Raw genomic sequence first — 23,567 nt, 5'->3', positions numbered from 1 at the left:
ATAGGTTTCTAAAGGTAAATCATTATTTAACAAAATTCTGATAGATTGACAGATTATTTACAGTCTTTTGCTATTACAAATAGCACTGAGTAATGACCAATATCATTTGTCGTGCGAGAGAATACATATATGATTTCTAGAATAGTTTCTGGAAATGGAAGGGTTGAGTAGAAGGGTATGGGGCTGGATTTTGAGGAATATCAACAATTTGCCCTTTTAGAGGTTGTACCAATTACTCAACGAGCAATATGACAGTGCCTGTTTCCTGGCTCCTACCAACTTAGTGTTTCCAAACTTTTAATATGTGCCAATCTGAGAGGTGAAAAAAAAGAATTATATATATATATATATATATAATTTAGTGTAGTTATTTCATTTCTCTTGTTATAAATGAATTAAAACAATTTTTTAATGTTTATTTATTTTGGAGAGAGACAGAGACAGAGCATGAGTGGGGGAGAGACAGAGAGAGACAGAGATGCAGAATCTAAAGCAGGCTCCAAGTTCTGAGCTGTCAGCAGAGAGCCCGATGTGGGGCTCAAACTCTTGAACCATGAGATCATGACCTGAGCCAAAGTCGGATACTCAACCGACTGAGCCACCCAGTGCCTCTAATCTGTGAATTTTTTTTGTCATGGATCGTCTACATTGTTCTGTTGGGTGTTTGATTTCTATTTATTGATTTGTAGGAGCTCTTTATTTTTTAAAGACTTTCTGTACAAAATTACTTTTTTGGGCTGATATTTAGAGAGGCTCCTACTTCAAAATTAATTTATGAAAATAAGTTTCAAGTACTTTTTTGACTTTGCCTTTACATTCAAATCTTTAGTCTCTGTTTATTTGTACATGATGATATATTTTATTTTTTATTTTTTCCAAAATTTTATTTAAATTCCATTCAGTTAGCATTCAGTGTAATATTGGCTTAGGAGTAGAACCCAGTAACTCACCACTTATACATATAACACCCAGCATTCATGTGATATTATATTTTAAATGAGTGCTATGCATAATATTCAGTGAAAATCAGTGGGATCATATGACAGCCATCCTGTATTCACAGTATAGTAGGGACCTGGAGTTTCACCGATTTATTTGTTCGGTGAACATTTGTCAAACAGCCACAACTTCTAAGGCATTGGATCCAGAAGGGGATCCAGAAATAAGTCAATAATCATCTCTTTCCTGAAGAAAGATTAAGTAATGACCATAGCAATGACAATAACAAAAGCAACTGTTTAAAAAATACTGTCTAAAGAAAAAAAAAACCACTTTCTATGTCCCAGGCACTTACTTAACATCTTACATGCATTGTCTCATTTATCTTCATAGAAACCCTGTAGGTTAGGTTCTATTCTTGTTTTATGTACCGACAAATGAGGAAAGTTAGTAAGTAACAAAGCCAGGGCTCAGATCTAGGCAGCCTCATGTCTGAACTTGGGCTTCTGAGCATCCAGGACACCACCTGACATACCTATAACCCCAGGTGAGCCAGGGAGAGAAGGAGAACTCTGGGAGTTCCAAGTGGTTCATGAGGAGCTGGAGACCAAAATTTCTCTAAAGCCTTTGTTAATATTGACTGAGTCTTATTTCTGGCACAGTGTGAGATTAATATCCTCAATGTAAGTTCTCAATTTCTTCACTTATTGTTAATTATATTTTGGAGATATAAATTTTTGAGCAAAGTGGTGACTCCCAACCATTTATTAGTAATTCCCTTAAAAAATACTGTTGTGGGGGCACCTGGGTGGCTCAGTTGATTGAGTATTTGACTTTGGCTCAGGTCATGGTCTCACAGTTCATGAGTTCAAGCCCTATACTGGGTGAGCTGGAGCCCTGATTTGGGATTCTCTCTCACACTCTCTCCCTCTCTGCCCCTTGTGGGATTCTCTCTCTCTCTCTCTCTCTCTCTCTCTGTCCCTCGCTCACTCATGCTTTTTCTCAAAAATAAACTAAAACAAAATGGAAAAGCTATATTTAAACAGAAATACTGTTGTGAATTAGTTTAATCTATGAAAAGAGTAACTCAATGTCATTTTTGCTTATAGTGGATGTGAAGTTGAATTTTCTAATGATGGTTGTTTAAATTTGTTCTCTCCCTCTTCAAATAAGGTAGAATGGGAGATGTCTGCATGATCATGGAAATTTGTACTTGGAAGTGGAGTTACCTCATTAGGGACTTCCTGTCCCCAAATCACATTTCTTGGGGGCACTAAAGAAATTATTAATTCCAGGTCAAAAGCTCAAATATAAATTAAGCTCTTAATTAATAATTCTGAAAGTTGAATGAAAAGATGAGTGTGAGTGTGCATTAAAACATACAGCTTCTAACCCATTTTGCCAAGTTAATGGTGTCATTAATTTGGCATATGAAGCTGATAGGTAACAAGCACTTGACAGTTAACAGCAATCAGTTATAATATTAGGTCGAGCAGGTTAACTGCTATGCAAATTGGCCTAAACATGGTAGCTACACTCTATTCATGTGGGAGTGCCGGGCAGGCGAACAGAATGGTGGGCATCCCTTCTTTCTGGCGTAGTTCAAGGCATATAGGAGGCTCTCCCAACTGAGCATACAGTCTATTCGGTTTCTGGGAAGCCATCTTTATTCCTGCCAGATGGGGAAAGGGCATGGGGGACTGGGCATGGGGTTTCGATGAGCCATATGTGGATGCAGCACGCATCATTTCTGTTGCCGTTCCAGAGCCTGGAGCTCAGTCACTTCTAGGTGCTCAGGAGGCGGGAAAATGCAATACGGTTCTTGGCCCAGGAAGGGGACAATCACGTTTGGTGGGGGAAGTAGAAGTCTCTGCCACAGTTGTTAAAAAAGAAACCATTCCTGTAACATGCCCTCACGAATATCATCTCGCTCCCTGTATTTTGAGACTCAGTCCTTGGGGTGTGATGTTTCTCCCGTGTTCGGTGCTTAGGTTCATAAAAGTATCGTGTGACTTCGGGAGAGAGGTAAGGCTAACCGGAACCTACGTCTGAGGGGCAGCCGCTGAAATAGCAGAATGGATTTGACAAAGTGACGGCTGGAGAAGGGACGACTTAGGGAGAAATAGGCACCCACCGTTCCTTCTTCCCACTCACAGATGAGGCTGAGTCTTTCTGGGAGCCCAGCCTGTACAGCCCATCGACACTTGTTGTTGGTAGGAAGGTGAAGAGGGCCATGTTGAATGTGACGTGTTTTCGTTTTCAGGAAGCCTTGGAGTGGGCCATGAGGAACCACTTGTGGGGCCATGCTTTGTTCCTCGCCAGCAAGATGGACCCAAGGACCTACAGCTGGGTGATGAGTGGGTGAGCAGGGCACTGGCAAAGAAGACCTAGGGGGCAGCGAGGTGGCCCCCCACCAAGGGGGAGTGGTGGGAGGGGGATGCAGGACTCCCTGGGAAGCCCCACACACCAAGCTTCCTTCCAATTTTTCTTTCTGACCTGGACGTAGCATATCACTTCTCCAGATTCTTATCACCTAGACACGGATGCGTTCTTTCTACCTGCTATGTTAAATAAACAGTGGAGTAATATTTCCCAGGGGCTGAGTTTCCAAAAATTACATGGGTTTCTACAATCCAGTAGTTCTTTTTGGGAGGGGCTGCTCTAGATTGTTCCATCAGGGAGGGCATAGGTGACCCCTTAGGGTTAACTGACAGAGCTTTAGGTCTGAGAGTTAGTAGTTGTCCATCACTGAGTCTTGCAATGGGGGATGTGGGCGCTGAGGGGGTTGGGATATGGGGGAGCGGGAGCCGTGCTGGGAACAGGCTTTACCAGACTGGCAATTAGAAGCAGAAGTCTTCATCTAGGGCAGGGGACATGACGAGACTGAAGGAATGTGTTTAGTTGGAGATCATGCTGGCACACCAAGACCAGGAAGAATGGCCAAACCAGGGTGAGCCAGGAATGGAGACTGACTACGTAGAGCCAGGAGTTTGGAATAGGGGGATTAAATGGGAGGGGGGAGAGGGGTGCTGGAGAAGGGTTCCTAAGTGAGCCTGCCAGCTGCAGCCAGATCTGCGGGTGGGCAGGGATAGACACGCGGTAGGGGTGGGGAGGGGCAGGCTTGGATCGAACCGTGAGAACAATATGCCCTCAAAATGTTCATCTTCCCGTGTTGGTGGACGCTGTGAAGCTCTCAGCTTGACTTAAGCTTAACGTGGCCATAAGTTGGCTATTGGGCAGACGGCTGAGACAATGGCACCTCCCTTCAAGGCCGTCACACCACCCACCTCCACCACGGCCTCCGTGCAGTCTCTCTTCTACCCTAACCCTCAGTCTTCCCAGGACTAGTAACGCCTCTATGTGCTTTGTTATGTTCAGGATGGTGAGGGGCACTGCATTTTATTATGATAAGCGCTCTGAGCTCCTGAGGCAAGGGTGCTATTAAATAAAAGACCGTGTTCTGAGGGGTGATTCTCCTTTGGGTTTTGGAAATGAACATCCTGCAACCCGACGTTGTAGCATACATCTCTGCTACAGATTTTTGCCTTGGGCCGTTGATTTTTGTTGGGGCCCAGTGAATGGTGAAAAATCTCTCTTACTGGGCATGCTTAAATCTCAAATCAGCTGTCGAGCTTATTATGTCCTTGTTAGGCATATCCCCTGGTTTGTCATCAGGAAGATCATTTCTGGTCCCTGTTCTACGCCTCTTTGGTTACTGAAAATGACTATTTAGTGCATGTGAGTCAAAGCACTATAGACCCAGGCTAGTCGCGAGCCAGAAAAACAGCCCCCGGGGCTGTGGGCGTGACCCAAAGGGAGCTACTTCCGGGGACTAGGAGTTGAGGGGAGCTAAGCAGAGGCACAGCAGAGAATCAAAGAGAAATTCATGTTTCAAAAGAAGCTGCTGAAATCAAATACAGATCTACAGGGGGTTTGTCCTGCTGGCAGTGGGTCAAAGCCTCTCTTGCCTTGGTCCCCACTGACGGTCATCTCTCTTTGCAGCTTCACCAGCACGCTGGCGTCCAATGACCCCCTGCAGACCCTCTTCCAGCTCATGTCGGGAAGGATCCCACAGGCAGCCACGGTACTCTTTGTGACAGACCTCCTTCCATACCCCAGCACCTTAGGGGTGTAGGGGGGTGGGACAGCTCAGGAACGAGGTGATGACTTTAAGATCAAAAATAAGTAATACTTGTTTGTTAATCGCCTACCATGCCCCTGGCCCTGTGCTAAGCACTTCAATTCATTCATATGATTTCACTTAATGCACAGAGGAAGGAATTATTACCCCTGTTTTACAGATGAGGAAACTGAGGTGCAAAGGTGTAAAATGACCCAAGATCACTGAGCTAGGAGTAGTGGGGTCAGGATTGGCTCAGGTCTGTCTGATTCCAAAATCCTTGGCCTTTTCACAATTCCATAGCTGCCTGCTTTGTGTGCGTGAAGAGTCAGAGACCCCCACTGTTCTCAGGCTTCCTGCAGCCAGGCCGCCGCCCCCCCCCCCCCCGCCCCCCCCTGCACATCCGTCCTGCAAAGCTGGACACAGTAGATATTCCCTGTTGTCTAGAGTTGGAGATGACTCAGGAGAGGTCTGAGGCCAGATTGATAGTTTTCCTATGAAAACAGATTTTATCTTTTTGCCCCAAAGTATCCTTCTTTACCTTGGAAGTCTAGTAACTTTACCAGGATATATTGTGGTGTTGACTGTCAGGGTCAGTTTTTTTTTTCTTGGGACACAGCATTCGTTTTTAATATGTGTGTTCATATTTTACAGTTTAGGAAAATGTTCTTGAATTATAGCCTTCAATATTTATTTTGTTCCATTATCTTGTTTTTTTTTTTTCCGGAATTCCATATGTGTACATTTCATATATATATGAACTATATACCCATGGACATAGAGATTATATAGACATCATTTTCTCTTTAATTAAAATTTCTTTGTTTTTGTTTCTTTGTTTCTTCCTTCCTTCCATCCTTCCTTCTTTCTTTCCCTTCCTTCCTTCTTTTTCTTCTTCTTCTTTTTCTTCCTCCTCCACCTCTTCTTCTTATTCTCTTTCTTTTCTCATTTCCACCCTATGTGTCCCTTACTGTGTTTTCATGTTGATGAAAGAGACACTGTCTCTTCATTTTGTGCTCTTGCCATTTTTATCTTGACTTCTCTCATTTTTCTCTCACTTCTTCCCTGACCTCTGCAGGCATGTTAGCCTCTTCCTGGTGTTCCCTGTCTCTTCCTGGAGCTCTCATCACTGAGCATTAGTGATACCACCCTTGCTTCACTGAAGAAGTTGTTTCATGATTTGACTTAAATTCATAATGAAATGTTTGGGGATACTTCTTTGTTTTGTGGTAACATTTTCCAGTGAATGTTTTTTCTACCTTCCTTTTATTCTTCATATTACTTCCCTCCTTTTTCTTTAGTGTGTGTTTGTACAGATTTTGTCCTTGTTCCTTGGCAGGAGTTGAGTCTTCCTTGGGCCAGTAGTTTCTGTTAGGTTTGTGCTGGGCCGTGGGGCCACACAGTGGCCTATCTGCCATTTCCCGCACCATCTGGAGTTTTCTGTGTGTTCTGTGTAGCCTTTCCTTCTCCTAAGCCAGCAGAGATGGCTGGGGGATCCTCTCCTTCTGGAATTCTCTCTCTGCTTCCTCCTGCACTCACTCTGTTCAATCTCCACTACCTTTGGCAGCCTTTTGCATATTTGAGGTTTGGGGTTTTTTTGACGCCCAGTTTTAATACAAATGGACTTCATGCTTTTGCTTTTCTGTTCTTATTGCTTGGGGACGGTTCCTAGAAAGGGAAAGAGAGATGATGACTCTGATGCCCCATCATCAAACCCACTGGCTGTCCCGGAACACAGAGTCCTCACAGTTCAGCGGAATGGCCACACGCCACCATGACACTGCATCATGTTGCAAAGCACTAAATGCAGGAAAAGATATAATCAACCTATGGTCCATGGGTCTCATTGCAGTGGTAGAGTCAGCTAAATGTTCTCTGCGTTTAGGTGAGACAACGGAGAAGCCCGAGGTGATATGCCCATGCAGTACTCTGTCTCAGTGTTTGACAGTGTCCTGCGGCGTGGCGCCCAGGAAAAGGCTGGTCGTTACTTACTTGGAATGAGTGTAAAAGGGCGCAGTGACCAGAAAACCCAAAAGTCGGCTTCTATCCCAGGTTTAACCGGAGCCTGCTCCTTACTGCTGTGTGAACTTGGCCTTGTTCCTAATCTCAGAGCCTTAAGTCTTCCTCTTTGTGGGCATTTTGATGCCTAACCAAGAGAGTTTATTGTGAAGAGTAAAGGAGAGAGAATATCTGAGCAGATCAACCACCATGCTTGACCCGCTGAAGTTAGTCAGGTGTTTGCTCTCTCTTGCACACTCTCCATACATCTGTTTTCCAGTGATTTGTGTCAAATCACCTGGGGAAGAGACAGAAGGATGACTTCTAAATGTCTGTTCTTTTCAGCAAGAGTTTCTCCTTTGCTTGTTCCTTTCGTTTCAGCGAGAAGGGGCCTGGCTTATGTGGGGATAATAATAGTACCCAATGCGTGTGATGGTTCACGGAGAAGCACTTGGCAGCGGGTATGGCTCACGGTCAGAGTGCAGTGAGTGAGAACTGCTGTTCTTGAGATTTATCCTCATCATCACCCGCATTCACACTGCATCGCCCAGATAAACAAAGAGTAACTACAAAATGGAGTTGGATTTAGCATCTTTTATTCCTGGGGATAATTATAAAGACCACATAGGAATTATTTTGACTTCCAAATCTTAGCTATTTCTGCTAATCTCCTGCTCTACCCACTCCATGTAACAAACTGGAAGATGGACTGGTCTGCAAATCACCTCTTTCCTTTTGCTGAGCTTCCATGTGCTTGCGTGTGTGTGTGTGTGTGTGTGTGTGTGTGTGTGTACACATCTGTGTATATGCACCTACGTACAATTTATAAAGGGCAAATGTACTAAGTGCAAAGCACTATGCTATGCACTTCATCTAGCTATCTTATTTTATTATCAACAATAACTCCGTTAGGTAGAAATTATGATCTCCACTTAAGAGATGAAGAAAAAAGGTTTTGAGAAACGTGCTCAAGGTCACACAGCTAGTTAAGAGGCAGGATGCCAGTTGAATCCAGGACCTGGGTTGTTTCTGTGATGTTCTATTGTTTCTTTATAGATACTTCCTGTCCTAAAATTCCCCTTCATTCAGGGGGAGGGAAGCCCAAGCCTCACCATTTGTGTGGGGTTATTTCCCCACCTGCAGGGCTCTGTGTGCACCCTGCTGCCCCCTTGTGGAGCTCTGCTGCCCCTGCATTGTCACCAGAGGGAGGGGGCAGAGCCCTCAGCCCGGAGCAAGATGAACCAAGACTGGGTGCTGGGCTGGGCCACTGCTCTGCTTTTCTCCTTCTTCCATTGGCCATAGGAATCTGACTTAATAGAGTTGGGAAAATTAACTAAGGTGATGTGTGTGAAAGGCCTTTGTAAAACCAGAAAACACAAGCCATTTGGTAAGGTATCAAGGGGCCTCGGGTTACCCTGACTTCTAACAGGCTAATGTGGATTCTTTGTATGAGCCAAGGATGTTTGGTTTCCCTTCTCCCACTGCGACATCAGGGTTTGTTTTGTTTTCTTTTTCTGGATTTTGTCCCTAGCTGTTGAGCTTAGGGGTACTAGGGAGAAATTTGAAAATCAGTTAAGTGATCGATAGTGTCATTTTATTTCCCTATTGCCTGAGGTTCCTATAAATGCATGTACACGTATGTGTTCTATCTGCCTACCCATCCTTCTGGGAATCTTGTTTTTTTGTTTTTTTTTTAGGTTTTTAATTTATTTTGAGAGAGAGAAATAGAGAGCAAGGAAGGGCAGAGAGAGAGGGGGAAAGAATCCCAAGCAGGCTCTGCACAGTCCACACAGAGCCCAAAGCGGAGCTTGAACTCATGAACTGTGAGATCATGACTTGAGCAGAAAGCAAGAGTCAGATGATTAACCGACTGAGCCCCCGGGCGCCCCGAGTCTTGCTTTTCAAAAAGGAGATCTGGAAATCAGTGACTGCAGCACCACAGACCGAGAACTCCTCTAAACTGGGAGGCAGACAAGGACATTCTGCATCTACATTGTGGCCCGTGACCCTTCAGCAAGTAAATCTCCCATTTTGTCTGCTGCCTTCCAGTGTTGTGGGGACAAGCAGTGGGGAGACTGGAGGCCTCACTTGGCTGTGATTTTGTCGAATCAGAGTGGGGACCTGGAGCTGCATCAGCGCGCAATTGTCACCATGGGGGACACCCTGGGTAAGCAGAAGCCACCCCCCCCTTCCAGGCCACTTTACACATCTATCCTCGGGCTTTTAGGTTCTATGCAAGGCCTCTGTGCCTCAGGCTTTCCTCTGACCCAGGGCCTCTGTGTTTGGGGGACGGAAACTCCAGGGAAACTCCAATATCATTCTTGCCTCTCCATTTCCCAGATTTTCTGCTGCAGTGCAGTCCAGGCCCCTGAGACTTGGGCTGTGTTGCTGCGAGGTCTCCCCTCAGCAGCTGGTTTTCTATCCCTGGTCAGATTCCCTCCAAGACAGAGTTCACACATGGGGAACCTCGCCTCTTGTTATGGTCACTTGCTCAGCGACCCAGCTCAGCCAGATAGGAAATTCTCTTTTTGCCTGAATTACTCTTGGTAATTGTGTAGTCTTTACCTCTATTATCTGTCAGTGAAAGTTGCCTTACACTTAGGGGCTCCAGAATGTTCCAAATCGGTGGTTCTCAAATTTGGTCAAGGGACTGAACGCCCTAGAAATCATGATACTCTCTGTTAACTTTGTGAAATATGCTCTGTTAAACCGAAAAGAGCGATGTGCAGCCTTGTGCCAACTCAGACGGCAGGCGATGGTTAGAAAGGGAAGCGGTTTTGTTTAGTCCTTCCTGGGCACCTGGCACTGTGCTGGGTGCATCACCTCCTTGAGTTAATTCAATTTTTAGGTAATGGGAAACGTATAGGAGAACACTCTGAAAGTAGGAACAGGCTGTTCATTATTGGTAGTTTTTTATGAGCCCTGGGAAGTTTTCTATTGTTTGATATTAGCAGGAGAAGCATTAGTGCCCCAAGGAGCCTAATTTAAAAACAGCTACTTCTGTGCTCAGGTGTAGGCATCTGCTCTCTTTTCACCCTCAGTAAGGACTAAAATGCTTAGAAAATCCCTAATCACAAATACATCAGGGGGACAGGAATCAGTGACGTATTCTGGCCAAAGAGAATTGGAATGTAACGTCTGAAGCCAAAAATGCTGTTGGGAGGGGGAAGTGGGGTTTGAGGCCAGCGACTCTGATGTGACACACTCGCTCCTTCACTCCCCTGAGGATTCTCCCCTCCACCATGTGCCCAGACGGCGGTCCCCACACAGCCACGCCCTGTGACTGGGCCTTGCTCTCCTCCTGCAGCTGGGAAGGGGCTAGTGGAAGCAGCTCACTTCTGCTACCTCGTGGCTCACGTGCCTTTTGGCCACTACACCATGAAGACAGACCATCTGGCCTTGCTTGGCAGTAGTCACAGGTATGCAGTCCCCCTGGAGGGAAAGGGACTGGGAAGGACGTTTTCCAGGGGATTGTTTCAGGGAGGCCTTGCTGGGTCTCATGGCTCAATTTTCTTGTGTCAGTTTCAGCTACTGCTGCTCCCCTCCTCTGAGACTCTTCTGCACAGATCTGGGCAGGAGGTGCCCCGTGGGAGCCGCATCACACCACCAGGGGGCCTCAGGCCCCAGTCTTGCTCCCCAAAACTGTGTGTGGATCTTTGGAGTGTATTGTCTCCCCCTGACCACTTGGTGGCGCCCTGGCTCCATGACTGGACATCATCTCAGTAAATGTCACTGTGATCAGGGTGGCTTGAGACTCAGTTTTAGGCAGCCCTGGGCTTCTCTCAGAGTCAGCCCTGGGCAGAACTGGAAATTGGAAGAAGTTTATGTTTACTCCTTACACTCCTACACTCATGGTGCACAAGCTACTCAAAGTCCAGCCTGTTACTTATTCTTTGTCGGCCATAACATGAGGCTTTTCATACAGACGGATTTTTTTTTAAGTTTATTTATTTTGAGAGAAGCAGAGAGACTGTGAGTGGGGGATGCGGAGAGAGAAAGGGAGCATCTCAAGCAGGCTCCGCACCATTAGCACAGAACCCAATGCGGGGCTTGAACTCACAAAGCTGTGAGATGGTGACCTGAGCTGAAAGAAGCGTGGGATGCTTAACCAGCTGAGCCACCCACGCTCCCCTTCACACAGAAGGATCCTAATAAGCCTGCAGATAATGAGTAAATGGACAAAGAGACCATTTGCTTCCTAGCAGTTCTCCATGTTCTGGATCTCTGTTCCCCCCTCTCTGTAATACTGAATGTATCCTAAGCTCTTACATTGTGCCAGTCATCTTACTTGCACTATTTCCTTTAATCATTACAAATTTACCCTATGAATAAAGTATATGTTTAATCTTCACTTTACAGAGGAGGGAAACCAAGGCACAGAGAGGTTAAATAACTTATCTAAGATGGCACAGTCAGCGAGCGGTCATGTTGGACTTGGAATCCAGGCTGAGAGGCTGCAAATCCTTACTTTTGACTGTTGTGCCAAACTGCCTGCCTCTGTGGAAACATACAGTCGTGGCCGGCTCTCTCCAGGTCTCGGTCTCTGACGGGCATATAGTGGGCTTGTCAGAGAAGCCTTTCTGTGCCAAATGTGACAATAAATGTGCATGGATTAATTCATCTCCCTCCTATGTTTATATCGTATGAGGACATTTCTGGAGATAACCATGGTGATCGTGATTTCAAACAGCAGGCCAATCTGTTAGGCCCGTGGAGGGTTCTGGGAGCCCCTGGGATCACATTCGGCCAGCGTGCTTCCTCATTGCCTCATTGGCTGAATGAACACCCAACACGGGGGTTCCCCATTCTTGGCCATGCCTTCTTTTCTCCGTGCTCTAGGGGTGCCCTATCACTCCCTCTTATGCTCTTTTGTTCCGACAGGAGTGCCTTTGCAGAGATGCACATTCTAGGCCTTTAGGGCACTAAGGTTAGCTCTCAGCATGTTTAAGAGGAGCACCACGTGTCCCACTGAGGAGGAGGAAGGGCTGTTTGCTTAGCTGACCCTCCAGCAAAGAAGGTGGAGGACCCCCTCTTTCTGCACTTCTGGTGCAGGGCTCTGCTCTGCTCCTTCCTGCTCCCAAGAAGCAGGAGCACGAGGAGGCAAAACATTCACTCTGGAGGCCCCCAGTCTCCTTCCTGTCTTGGAGCCGCCCCAGGGACCAGCCAGGGGCAGGAACTCTACCACATTCCGTGCGGCTGGTGCTTGTCTACTGGGATTTAAGTTCCTTCCTCCCAATCCCCCCTCAATTTCTTTTATTGTTATTCCCTGGTTGTAGTCAAGAGTTTTTGAAATTTGCAACAACCGAGGCTATCCAGAGGACGGAAATCTTCGAGTACTGTCAGATGCTGGGCCGCCCCAAATCTTTCATCCCTTCTTTCCAGGTAACTGAACCCGCCCGAGGCCAGCACCTTAGCTGCCTCAGGTGATCGCGGGCAGCCGGGTTCCCAGCGTTGCTATTTGGCACAGGGTAGCTGGGAGAAGTCATCTACAGCACTTTTCCTCGTTAGCTTGAGCGTGGGGAGAGTTAGGATTTCTTTCTAGGTGTCCTAAAAGCCTTCATCTTAAGATATGAAAGCAAATCAGTGCAGCAGCCCCTGTTGCTGGAGGCTCCTGCCTTGAGCCTGAACGAGCGGAAATAGGACTGCATCCTGAGGCCCCGCCCCTCGCACCTGCCCCGCAGCAACTTCCCTTCTCCGTTCTTTGCAAACTGCAATCCCTTCTCCTCTCCCCCGCTGGCCACGCTGTGCAGGCTGGGTCGGGGCAAGCAGGAAGGCCCAGCCCTGGGCAGGGGGAGAGGGGGTTGCCCAGCCTGCTCCCTCCTTCCAATGGGCTCCTCCCATCTCTTTGGGACCCCCGTGTCTCCTAGCTCTGAAAGTTCGTCCTGCTCCGTCCCCGCCCTCACCCTTGGTCATCCCCTCCGGGTTCCGCTGTGCAGGTGGCGAGGCCCCTGCAGGTTCTACTCTTCTCTCAACTTCTCTGCTTGATGCGCTGATGTCACCTCCAATTCATCAACACTCCCTCAGTGCCTGTGTGGAGAGTGCGCCTGGCAACACTCGCACACGCTCAAAGCCCACAACACAAAAAGCACACAAATGCTTGAAAATGACGAAATTCGTGTCTAAGGGAAATGACCCTATTAGGATCTTGCTTCATTGTTTTACCTAAAACTCTCCTTGGCAAAGCCGAGCCGACTACCTCCTTTGGAAACAGGTCTTTCTTCTCTCTCTCCCTTCTTTGGTCATCCCACCTTTCAGTCACCTTCAGGCAGACAGGAAGAGATTAATTCTAGCGAGTGAGCTCTACCTGCCACCTTTGTGCTACTGTGCTTTGAGTGTATTATTTCTAACCCTGTGAGGTGGGCATGGCTGCCTTCCTTTGACGGAAACTGAGGCTCAGAGGAGTTAAATGCTGTGAACTCCTATCTCTCGAGTACCCCCTGTTCTAAGAACTAACATGGATTTTCTTATTTAATCTTTACAACACCCAAGGGGCGAATAGTATTATCCCCATGGCATAGTGAGGAAACTGAGGCACAAGGAGGTGTGGTAACCTGCGCAATGCGACACACCCAGCGGAGAGCTGGGATTTGAAGCTGGGCCTGATTCCAAACCCTCATGCCTCCATCCTGCGCTGCCACTCTTGCTTCTGTGAAGGGTTGGCTGCCTGTGTCAGAGTCGTTCCTTCTTCTTTTATGTGTCTCCTCTGGTGCCTGGTCCTGTGCTCCACATATACCAGGCTTTCGGGATATGGGGCTTCCTGATGAGAAGGAAGTAGCCTGGTGCATGTCCATGGTGACTCTGTCTACAGAGACTAAACTGAGGTGACTCCCATCCCTTTCTCAACAATGCATGACCTACAGGCTGGATGTGAAATCGTGCCCATACCCAGATAGAGTAAACCAAGTGGCGTGAGGCCCTCCTTGATATTTCGGATGCCAGAGTTAGTGGAAGCTGGCAGTCTACTGACTTCCAGGGAGTCTTATCTACATTTCTCTCCTTCTATCCCTGCCCGGATGGACTCGTCACTGGCCCTGCTCTTCTCCACAGGTCTATAAGCTTCTTTATGCTTCCCGCCTGGCAGATTACGGCCTCGTGTCCCAGGCCTTGCATTACTGCGAAGCCGTTGGCACGGCCCTCCTTAGCCAAGGAGAGAGCAATCACCCTGTGCTATTAGTGGAACTCATCAAGGTGAGTTTCTCAAAGGGTTCTCTGCAGGTGTTTTATCTTCAGTGTTCAGAGAAAGCTATTGTTAGAGCAGCTTAGAGTCCACAGCCCGTCTCTTTTGAACATGCTGGAAACTTGGAGCCCACGGCTGTCTTTGACCACTTACGCATGCCCAGGCGTGATAAGCAGAGTCCTGACACCACACAAAGGAGCAGGCAGTGGGCGGGGCGGTGGGATAGGGGCTGGAGAACAGGTGTGTGCTATGCCAGGAATTCATTCTTGCATCTGCTTTTCTGGGACAGTAAAACCGCATGCTACGGTGAGCCATTCTAATTATAAATGCTGGACTCAGGAAATATATTTTAGTGATTTAAAGCAGGAAATGATCCTTATTAAAATGCTTTTAAATGCATGGAATACTTTATCACACGAGGGGTGCGTTTAAAAAAGAAAACATATCAACGTGTAGTTCCATGGGAAGAAAGTGATCAGGCAAATAGTGGTTCCAATTAGCTGAAGCAAAATCCATTAGCAGGAGAGTAAGATGACAGCCTTAGACAAGGCCCAACTGTTGGATTCTGCAGCCAATAAAATCTGTGGTGCTGAGCCCCCTGCCCCTGAAATGTAGGGAGCTCAGGGACCCAGAATGGAGCCTCCCCCACCCCCTGGAATTCTGGGATCGGAGTTAGCATTTTAGCAACTGCCCGGGTGATTCCTAGGAGCACTGAAGTTTGAGAAGCACTGCGGAGAGCAGACAGCTTTGCAGAGACATAAAGCTGGCTAACAGTTTCTTCTTGTATTTTACTGAATATCTAACACCAAGATGGGTTAAATATTTATGTTGCAATTTCAGGAAGGGATCTGCTGAATTTGCTACCTCTCGATTATTCTTTGTAATCTAATTTGCAAGGGAGTTAAGACGGTCTTTCTCCTCTTCCCCCATTGCCTCCTTCCCCATGCTCTCCGGCTCCTTTCCCCTCTCTCACCTTCGCCCCTGACGCGACTGGGAACCTGGCACAGCTAGCAGAGAAACTGAAGCTGTCAGATCCCTTGGTTGTAGAGAGACGCGGAGACAGGGACCTGGAGCCAGACTGGCTGGTGCACCTTCGGAGGCGGTGCAAGGAGCTGGTGGTGAGTGGGGTTGGAGCTGGGCCAGGGGCCGACGCCCCTGCTTCTCTCTTCCTCTTGGAACAGAGCACGGACCTCAGCAAGTCTCTGACCCCATGGAGGGCCATGAAGTCCCCCATCGTTCCTGAGACACAGGCTGCCCCAGGAAGGGGTGGCACTCAGCCTCCCTCTCGGGCGGAGGTGCTTTCCTCGGTTGGCCTGTGAGGCCCTGGGGCCCTCTTGTCTGTGGTCCTGGAAGATACATTTATGAGCACGAAAGCTTTCATCTCTCTGTTAGGAACAACAGATCACAGTGGACCCGTGTCACTTTCATGTAATGTAGGGCAATTGCTTAAAAGATTTCTGGGCCTTTCCTTTTTGTTCTGACAACTGCAAAAGCTGCTGGTAGTAATTGTACCAGTAATTGGAACAGGGCTGCCTCCATTTTCTTTCTTTCACTCTCTCTACCAACAGGAGAGGGTGGATTTTTGGAGGCACACGCGGCCCTGATTCCTACGTGCTGCACACACAGGGCCCTGGGTCCCTTCCCTTTGCCGATGGGCGACTCTGGTGTCCTGGTCCCTGCGGGCTCTGAGCACACCCAGGAGAGAGGCGCGGCTGAGGCCTCGCCCCGCCCCTCCCCCACCGGCCTCAGCCGCTCTCCAGGTTCCCATACCTCGTCCCTCCTTCTGAAGTTTCTTTTTGACTTAATTTTTATTTACAACATTTAAAAAAATGTTTCTTTATTTTTGAGAGAGGCAGTGAGAGACAGATTGCAAGCAGGGGAGGGGCCAAAAGAGAGACACACACAGAATCAAAAGCAGGCTCCAGGCTGAGCTGTCAGCACAGAGCCCGACGCGGGGCTTGAACTCACGAACCATGAGATCATGACCTGAGCCAAAGTCAGACGCTTATCAGACTAAGCCACCCAGGCGCCCTTTGACTTAATTTTAAACCATTGTTCCCTGTTCTTGCTTTTTTTTGTGCGGCTTCAAAAGATTTTATTCTGTGTTTAATAGCAGGAGGCAGCTGGAGACCCTGGGGACCTTCGCTCTGCTCACCCAGACACCTCGGGAGCCGGAGGAACAGGTACCCATGCTGATGACCAGGGTGTGCACGTGGCTGGCTCTCAGGCCTGATCACAGAGACAACAGGACTTAGAAGGCACTTGCCTGGCCTGTCCCGCGGGTGCTTCCTTGCCTGTGCAAACCTGACCCATCGGTCCGGGCACCTTGTCCTCACCGCTCCGTCCGGCCACAGCCATCCCGACACCTCTAAGTTGCCGCACGTTTAGTTTCTGCCTCACACTCAGGTTGTAATCCTCACCGTGTTGTGTTGTGATGTCCTTGTCCCACCTGCCTTGGCACCTTCTCGCCAGCCGATGGGTTTCTCCGGGCCGGACGAGATGGGTTGTCTGTATTTCCTGCAGGTGTTGGAGACATAGGAAGATTTTTTTTTGAGCTATCAGTTTTGATTTTTGAGCTAGCAGTTGCTACAGACCTGTGACAAACGTTTCAAAGTGTTTCAGCACATCCCTCCTTTGTTCTCAGGATGCCCCTGGGTGGTTGGTCAGGCAGACATTATTGCCCCCAGCTAGTTCTGGCCCTTTCCTCCAGTGACCACTGTCCCCAGCCCTGGGGTGGGGTCGGGACATGGAGTCATCTCTTTATTTGCTGCTGTTTCCCACCCACTGGCACCTCCTCCGAGGATGGGGGTGGGGAGCGGAAGGTGAGGAAGGTGGGCCCTGCTTTCTGTTTCTCAGCTTTGCTGCTGTGTCACAGGACCTGCCGTGCTGGAGGCCAGGAGGGAACCGGGCCGGGCTTTTCTGCTGGGAAGCAGCTCTGCCCCTTGTCACCCAATTGAGCATGTGGGGCAGTAGCCCCGCCGGCCCCGTGACTGTAGGTCTATCACGCATGCGTCCACACCATAGCCCATCTCATTAGCAAAGTGGGAGAGCCAGAAGGAACCCCGCCACACTCGCTTCCAGGGCCAATGCACTGGTTCGTTTCTGTGGTCTGATTTGTTTTTTTTTTTTTTTAATTAAATGTTATTTATTTTTGAGAGAGAGAGACAGAGTGTGAGTGGGAGGAGGGACAGAGAGAGAGGTTCTGTGTCTATAGAACCTGAAGCAGGATCCAGGCTCTGGGCTTTCAGCACAGGGCCTGACGTGGGGCTCGAACCCACAAACTGTGAGATCATGACCTGAGCCGAAGTTGAACGCTTAACCAACTGAGCCACCCAGGCACCCCTGATTTGGGTTTTAATGGAAACTTTCTAAGTTTCAAACACCCAAATCCATTAGGAAATCTTTAAAGGAGGAAGTTTACCCCCAAATAAAAAAATGCAGAGTGAAATGAGGTGGTAAAATCTATCCACCTGATGTACTGATTCAAGGCTCAGAGATCATTCATGGCAGTGAGGGAAATAATTTTGTAAACTCTAAGTCACAAGCAGTGACGGGTGTTACAATCACTGCTGTGTTGTATTTGTCATCACATTAATGGCAGCCACATCAAGCAGCATGTCCTTGTGACTGCTTTCCGAAGAGGACATGGGCAGGAGTGACCCTGGTGTGATAGGTCCATGCAGTGCCACACTGTAGGCCTCAGTCCTTTTTCTTTGTTCTGTGTCCTTAGAAAACACTTTCTACCATGATCTTTTGGGACGTCAGAGCCACTCAGAAGCCCTTGGGGACCGCTCAGCCTTGTGGCCAACACCAGAGCAGATGGGCCCAGGCCAGCCCGGCTCACAACAGCCCATTCCTCACCAGCCCAGTTCCTGTCCAGCAGGAGGAGGTGTGGAGCAGATGGGGGTCCCCGTGCCTCTTTACTCGGTTCCTGAAGTCTACCTGCCAGGGACCGGTGGCTGTATGGCAGTGACAGGGACTCCTGGAGGAGGAGCTGGGGAAGAAACCCAGCAGATGCATCCACCTCCTGGTAAGACCTGCTGGTGAGGCTGGAAGCCTGGGGTGAGGAGTTTCCAAGGAGAGGAAGCAGATGATGGAGGTAGATGGAGTCAGAGGTGGGAGAAGGTGGGGTCAGAGCTGACCAAGCACTGAATGGTGGATGTGCACCTGACTGAGGACCTACTATGTGGTAGCCCTGGGGCTGGTACCTTGCATGCCTCCGAGGGCTTGCCCTTGCATTGCAGTCTGCCTCTCCACTGGACAAGCACAGTGAGGCTCAAGTGGGCACTCCTGCCCTCCTCTTGGATGAAGAGTTCCTGGGGGGGGGGCGCTGGAACCGAGGGGGTTGTGCCCATGGACGTTGCATTTACGAGATCTGGTTGGTTTGGACCAGAAGCTGGTTTGCAATTAGAAAAGCTGACAGCGTCCCTGTTCCTTCTTCAGGTTAGGCAGGAAAAGCACAAGTTCAAATCACTATGTTTGTGTTTTGTGCCATAGCAGAGACTACAGTATCTCAAGGAGGTTTCCAGCATCCCGATGGTCAAAAGGCTATTTCCAAACCCCAGGTGAGAGGGCAAAGCACAGCAGACGTGGATGCCTACTCGAATGCGTCAGGTTTTCTCTGTTTGCCCAGATTTCATAGCCATGTGCGAACTCCTTCTTCCGCCTGGCCCCAGCTCTCCCTTCCACATAGCACCCTGTTTCTCCTTGTTTCTTGCCACACCGAATCCTAGCGGTGGGAAGGAGGGCCGTGTTCTTGTTTCTGTTTGGTCCTGCCAACCAGTGCCCATGGGGGGAGGGCTGGCAGGGCTCGGTTTAGTTGTGGCCCTGAGGCCTCTAACACTCTCCCCTCATGGTCCCACCACACACGCACCATGCCTTGCCCTCCCATGGGAGACTCCGATGCTTATTTCTTTACTGTAATTTTTACCTTGCTTTTTTCCCCAAGAGGGATCTATGGCACCTGTGTCTTTTCTTTTTCTCCCCTTAAAATTGTTTATTGTTCATTCATTTTTGAGAGACAGAGAGACAGAAAGTGAGTGGGGTAGGGTCAGAGAGAGAGGGAGACACAGAATCCGAAGCAGGCTCCAGGTTAACACAGAGCTGTTAACACAGAGCCCAATGCGGGGCTCAACCCATGGACGATGAGATTGTGACCTGAGTTGAGGTCAGACACCCAACCGAGTGAGCCACCCCGGCGCCCCAGCTGTGTCTTTCTCCTCAGTGAGGCTGCAAGGTCTTGGCGGCGGCCATGTCTAATTGACCATTCTATAGAGCTGTTGAATGAATGCACCCTTCCCCCAACCATGGGCATTGCGGGTGCCAAACTCAAGACTTTCTTCAGCTTTGCTTGGTGGGAGGGTTACCTTGTATAAATTTGAGCATGTAAGTAGTGGTCATACCTAAAAACAGTCTCAAGTAGTAACTTGGCCAACAGGACTTAAAAACGTTTATGCTTTACTTTTTCTTTTCTGACTAAAAAAACTAGTCCATCATTGTTACAGAAAACTTGGAAAATAAAGAGAGAGTATCACAGAAATAACCACATATCACTCATGTGTTTTTAAATGTGTAAATGATGTTTTATTTCCTATTTGTTATTTAATACTATAAATGAGGTTTTCCATGTCATTCATAAGTGATTTTTAAAGTTTATTTATTTTGAGAGAGAGAGAGAAAGCATGAGTAAGGGAAGGACTGAGAGAGAGGGAGAGAGAATCTCAAGCAGACTCTGCACTATCAGCAGAGAGCCTGGTGTGGGCCTTGAACTCACAGCTCATGAGATCATAACCTGAGCTGAAATCAAGAGTCAGATGCTCAACCAACTGAGCCACCCAGGCGCCTCAGAAGTGATTTCTAGTATTGGTATGGCAGAGTCTATTGTATGAAAGCACTATCATTCATTCGTTCATAAATCCCGAGGTCCTGTGTGTCCGCAGCACTGTCACGGGGTCGGGGAGACACAGGGAACCAGGCAAATCCCACTTTTAGTGCAGAGGAGATGACTGCAGATGACCAACTGTGTGCGTGAGGGATTTCACCCGAGAGGGGGCGGCCAGGAAGGGCACCTCTGGCAAGGCCTGGAGCAGAGGTCAGAATGGGGGTCGGACCTGAGTCAGGAAGGCGTCTAGGGAACGAGATTCAAGGCAGAGGGAATAGCAAGTGAAATGGGACTGCCTTGGTCCCGGAAGGAAGGAGCCAGGGAGACACTGTATGTAGACAGTGGGGAGCAAGGGGCTGAGAAGCAAGGCCAGAGAGACAGAGGCCAGACCACACAGGGCTTTGTAGGCTGCGGGAAGGAGCCTCAGGGTTTGCTCCCCACGCCCACATTGTTCAGCATTTCAAGGGTCTCTCTTCCTTTTCTTTCTTTCCTCTTTTCTCTCACTGCAAATTGCCTTCCCTTCCCCTTGTGTATAAAACACAGCAGTGGACATTCTAGTGATGGACGTATGAGCCTGGTCTGTTTCTTGAATTATTCAGTCAGGAGAAATTCCTAGAAGGAGAGTCAGACTGCTTAGGTTTGAATCCTTGCTCTGCCCTTTACTAGCTGCATGGCCTCAGGTTGCTTAATCTTTCTGTGTCTTGGTTTTCTCCTATGTAAATGGAAGGCTAACAATAGTGCCCCCCTCACGGGACAATTGTAAGGATTAAAAGAATCACCATGTATAAAGTACTCAGGTACTTACCGCACAGTAAATTCTATATTCAGAATAAAAAATGAAGCTTTTTGTAGATTTGCCAAAGCATTTTCCAAAGGTTGTTCCAATTTTGCTTTCTTGGAGTATAAAGTGTAAATATAATACAAAAGGACAAATTTTGTATGGTTCCCCTTATATGAGGTACTAGAACAGGCAAATTGATGGACAAAAAGAGTAGAGGCTGTGAGGGGCTTGGTGGGAGGAGAAGTGGGGAGCTCGTGTTTAATGAACACAGAGTTTCTGTTGAGATTAATTAGATGTTCTTGGAAATGGACATTGGTGGTGGTGATACAATATTGTGAATACACGAATGCCACCGAATTTACACTTAGAAATAGTTAAATTGGTAAACTTCATGTTACGTGTACCTTATCACACAGAGAGAAAGGTTCATGGGCACGCAGCTTCCCTGTGGTACATTTGTTCACAGTTGATCTTGGGCAAGTCTGCCAGGAATGAGCTGGAGGATGAGTCAGGGTCGGTGGTTACTACAGTCTCTGTCCGCTTGGGCGCGGGTCCCCACAGGGTGAGTCCTGGCCCTCTTCATCTCTAAGGGTAGAGTGCCATATCTTCAGCCTCAGGCCTCGGCACCGTTCTGGAAATCTGATGTGGGGCAGGAGCACAGCAGCCTAAACCCCGTCCGGCTGGGGATACCACAGGACCGGGATTGGGCTCCTGTCTTGTCCCAAGACCTTCCGCAAACAGTCTGTCCAGCTCAGCCCTACGTCCTCGCAAGTCACGTGTGATCCTGGAAGGCCAGCCTGCTGCTGCCCTGAGCGGGGCTGCTGATTTGCCTTTGGAACCTGTCAAGTGCTATGAAAACATTACTTCTTATCTTCTTTAATTCTAGGTGCTGCTGATTCCCAGGTCACGGAACATTTCTGAGAGTTCCACCGGCTCAGTCAAGGAGGAGGAGCAAGAGTCCTCTGATGAGGCAGATAAAAAATCCTCCCCAAATCCAGCACCGCAAGAGAACCCAGGAGATGTGAAGGACAGCACAAAGGTGGGAGTCTTGTTCTGGTGCCTTCGTTTTCCCTGACCCCCCAAGTTGACTCTGGGCTTTGGCTGGGCCTATGACAACCCTGTCAGACTGGGGCTGCTAATCTATTCAGAGAGAGGAGCGCCCCCGCAGGCCCTGAACCTCCCCCTTCCCCTTCCAGAGCTCAGGGTTTGGCTGGTTCAGCTGGTTTCGCTCGAAGCCCAGAAACAACGCATCTCCTTCTGGAGAGGACTCATCTGACAGCCCCGACTCTGAGGTGAGCGTGAGGCTGTGAGGGCGGGGACGCTTCCTCTTCCAGGGGCCCTTTGGAGGAAGTTTGCTCAGAACGTCAGAGGCTCCGGGGTGCCTGGGTGGCTCAGTCAGTTAAGCCTCCAACTTTGATTCAGGTCATGATCTCACGTTCGTGGGTTCAAGCCCTGTGTGGGGTTCTGTGCTGGCAGCTCAGAGCCTGGAGCCTGCTTCCGATTCTGTGTCTCCCTCTCTATCTGTCCCTCCCCCACTCATGCTCTGTCTCTCTCTGTCTCAAAAATAAATAAAACATTAAAAAAAAAAAGATCCTCTGAGGCCTGGAGCTGGCATCTGGCAATTGGCAAAGGTGGATGATGAATGGTCTTAAAAATTAGGATGAAGAGTGGTAACTTTAGGGGCTGGCCATTGTTGGATCATTGAACAGGGCAGTGGCACAACCAAAGTGGAGTTTTGGGGGTGGTGTCTGGCAGCGGGTCCCAGGCTGAGGTGGCTGCTGTGGGCACAGCAGGAATACAGCCACCGGCATGGATTTGTCAACCACCAGCATCACCCACGCTGCCCTTCTTTCTCACTGAGCAGGAGACCTCCAGAGCACCTTCTCCCCTCCAGGCTGGCCCCAGGCTCTCACTGACATCTCTCCCAGAGTCCCAGTCTCTGCCAGGCTCCAGCACCTTCTCCAGGGCCACAGGTACCCCCCACGCATGTCCCTGGGGCCATCTATGGGCTCTCTGTGCTCCTCGGCCCTCGGGGTGCTTCCTGGGAGCGGGGACTCCTCAGGCCGGAGCAGTGGACACAGCTGCCACTCATTGCTTTCTAGGCGAGGGCGAAGCCCGAGGACCAGCGTCCGGCGGGGGAGCTGCAGAGGGCACCGGCAGTGGAGGCTCGTCTGGGCCTGAGGTGAGCAGCCTGTGTGAGGACCGGGCACTCAGGGTGGGCTGGAGGTGCCATCCTGGGGGGGCCTGACAGGGGGAATCAGAGCAAGCTTCTGTACTGGTTTTTGAGAGCCGCCATAAGCAATGTGCAGACTGAGCAGCTCAGACGGTGATTTCCGTAGGGTTCTGGAGGCTGGAAGTCTGAGATCGAGGTGTGGGCAGGGTGGTCTCTCTGAGACCTCTTCCGTTGGCTTGTTAGACGGCAGCTTCACATGGTCGCTCTTCTGTGTGTCTTTGTGCCCAAATTCCCTCTTCTTATAAGGACATCAGTCATACTGACTCAGGGCCCACCTGAGTGACCTAATCTTACCTTAATCACCTACTTTTTAAATTTTAATTTTAATAGTTTTTATTAAAATGTTTAAATGTTTATTTTTTATTTTTTTTAATGTTTTATTTATTTTTGATGCAGGGAGAGACAGAGCATGAGAGGGGGAGGGGCAGAGAGAGAAGG

General features: G+C 48.7%; 1 protein-coding gene across 2 annotated transcripts in view; it reads left to right on the top strand.

The window, feature by feature from the left end:
• The window catches only part of LOC115286670 (protein transport protein Sec16B-like), a 36,801-nt gene that overhangs the window by 9,803 nt on the left and 3,431 nt on the right, over nucleotides 1–23,567 (top strand). The window contains exons 10-23 of one of the 2 annotated variants that reach the window (XM_029933090.1): nucleotides 3,203–3,300; nucleotides 4,942–5,023; nucleotides 9,107–9,224; nucleotides 10,365–10,476; nucleotides 12,334–12,439; nucleotides 14,105–14,245; nucleotides 15,242–15,352; nucleotides 16,348–16,417; nucleotides 17,965–18,264; nucleotides 18,735–18,799; nucleotides 21,783–21,935; nucleotides 22,093–22,188; nucleotides 22,761–22,869; nucleotides 22,999–23,078. In XM_029933090.1, the coding sequence (XP_029788950.1) occupies nucleotides 3,203–3,300; nucleotides 4,942–5,023; nucleotides 9,107–9,224; nucleotides 10,365–10,476; nucleotides 12,334–12,439; nucleotides 14,105–14,245; nucleotides 15,242–15,352; nucleotides 16,348–16,417; nucleotides 17,965–18,264; nucleotides 18,735–18,799; nucleotides 21,783–21,935; nucleotides 22,093–22,188; nucleotides 22,761–22,869; nucleotides 22,999–23,078 (1,641 nt within the window). Of the gene's footprint in view, nucleotides 1–3,202; nucleotides 3,301–4,941; nucleotides 5,024–9,106; nucleotides 9,225–10,364; nucleotides 10,477–12,333; nucleotides 12,440–14,104; nucleotides 14,246–15,241; nucleotides 15,353–16,347; nucleotides 16,418–17,964; nucleotides 18,265–18,731; nucleotides 18,800–21,782; nucleotides 21,936–22,092; nucleotides 22,189–22,760; nucleotides 22,870–22,998; nucleotides 23,079–23,567 lie in introns of both variants that reach the window. The other variant, XM_029933089.1, reaches the window with a different exon arrangement.

Source organism: Suricata suricatta, chromosome 3 (assembly GCF_006229205.1).
Source record: "Suricata suricatta isolate VVHF042 chromosome 3, meerkat_22Aug2017_6uvM2_HiC, whole genome shotgun sequence".
Classification (NCBI taxonomy): Eukaryota; Metazoa; Chordata; class Mammalia; order Carnivora; family Herpestidae; genus Suricata; species Suricata suricatta.
The sequence above is the reverse complement of the archived record's forward strand: the minus strand, read 5'-3'. Positions and strand labels throughout refer to the sequence as shown.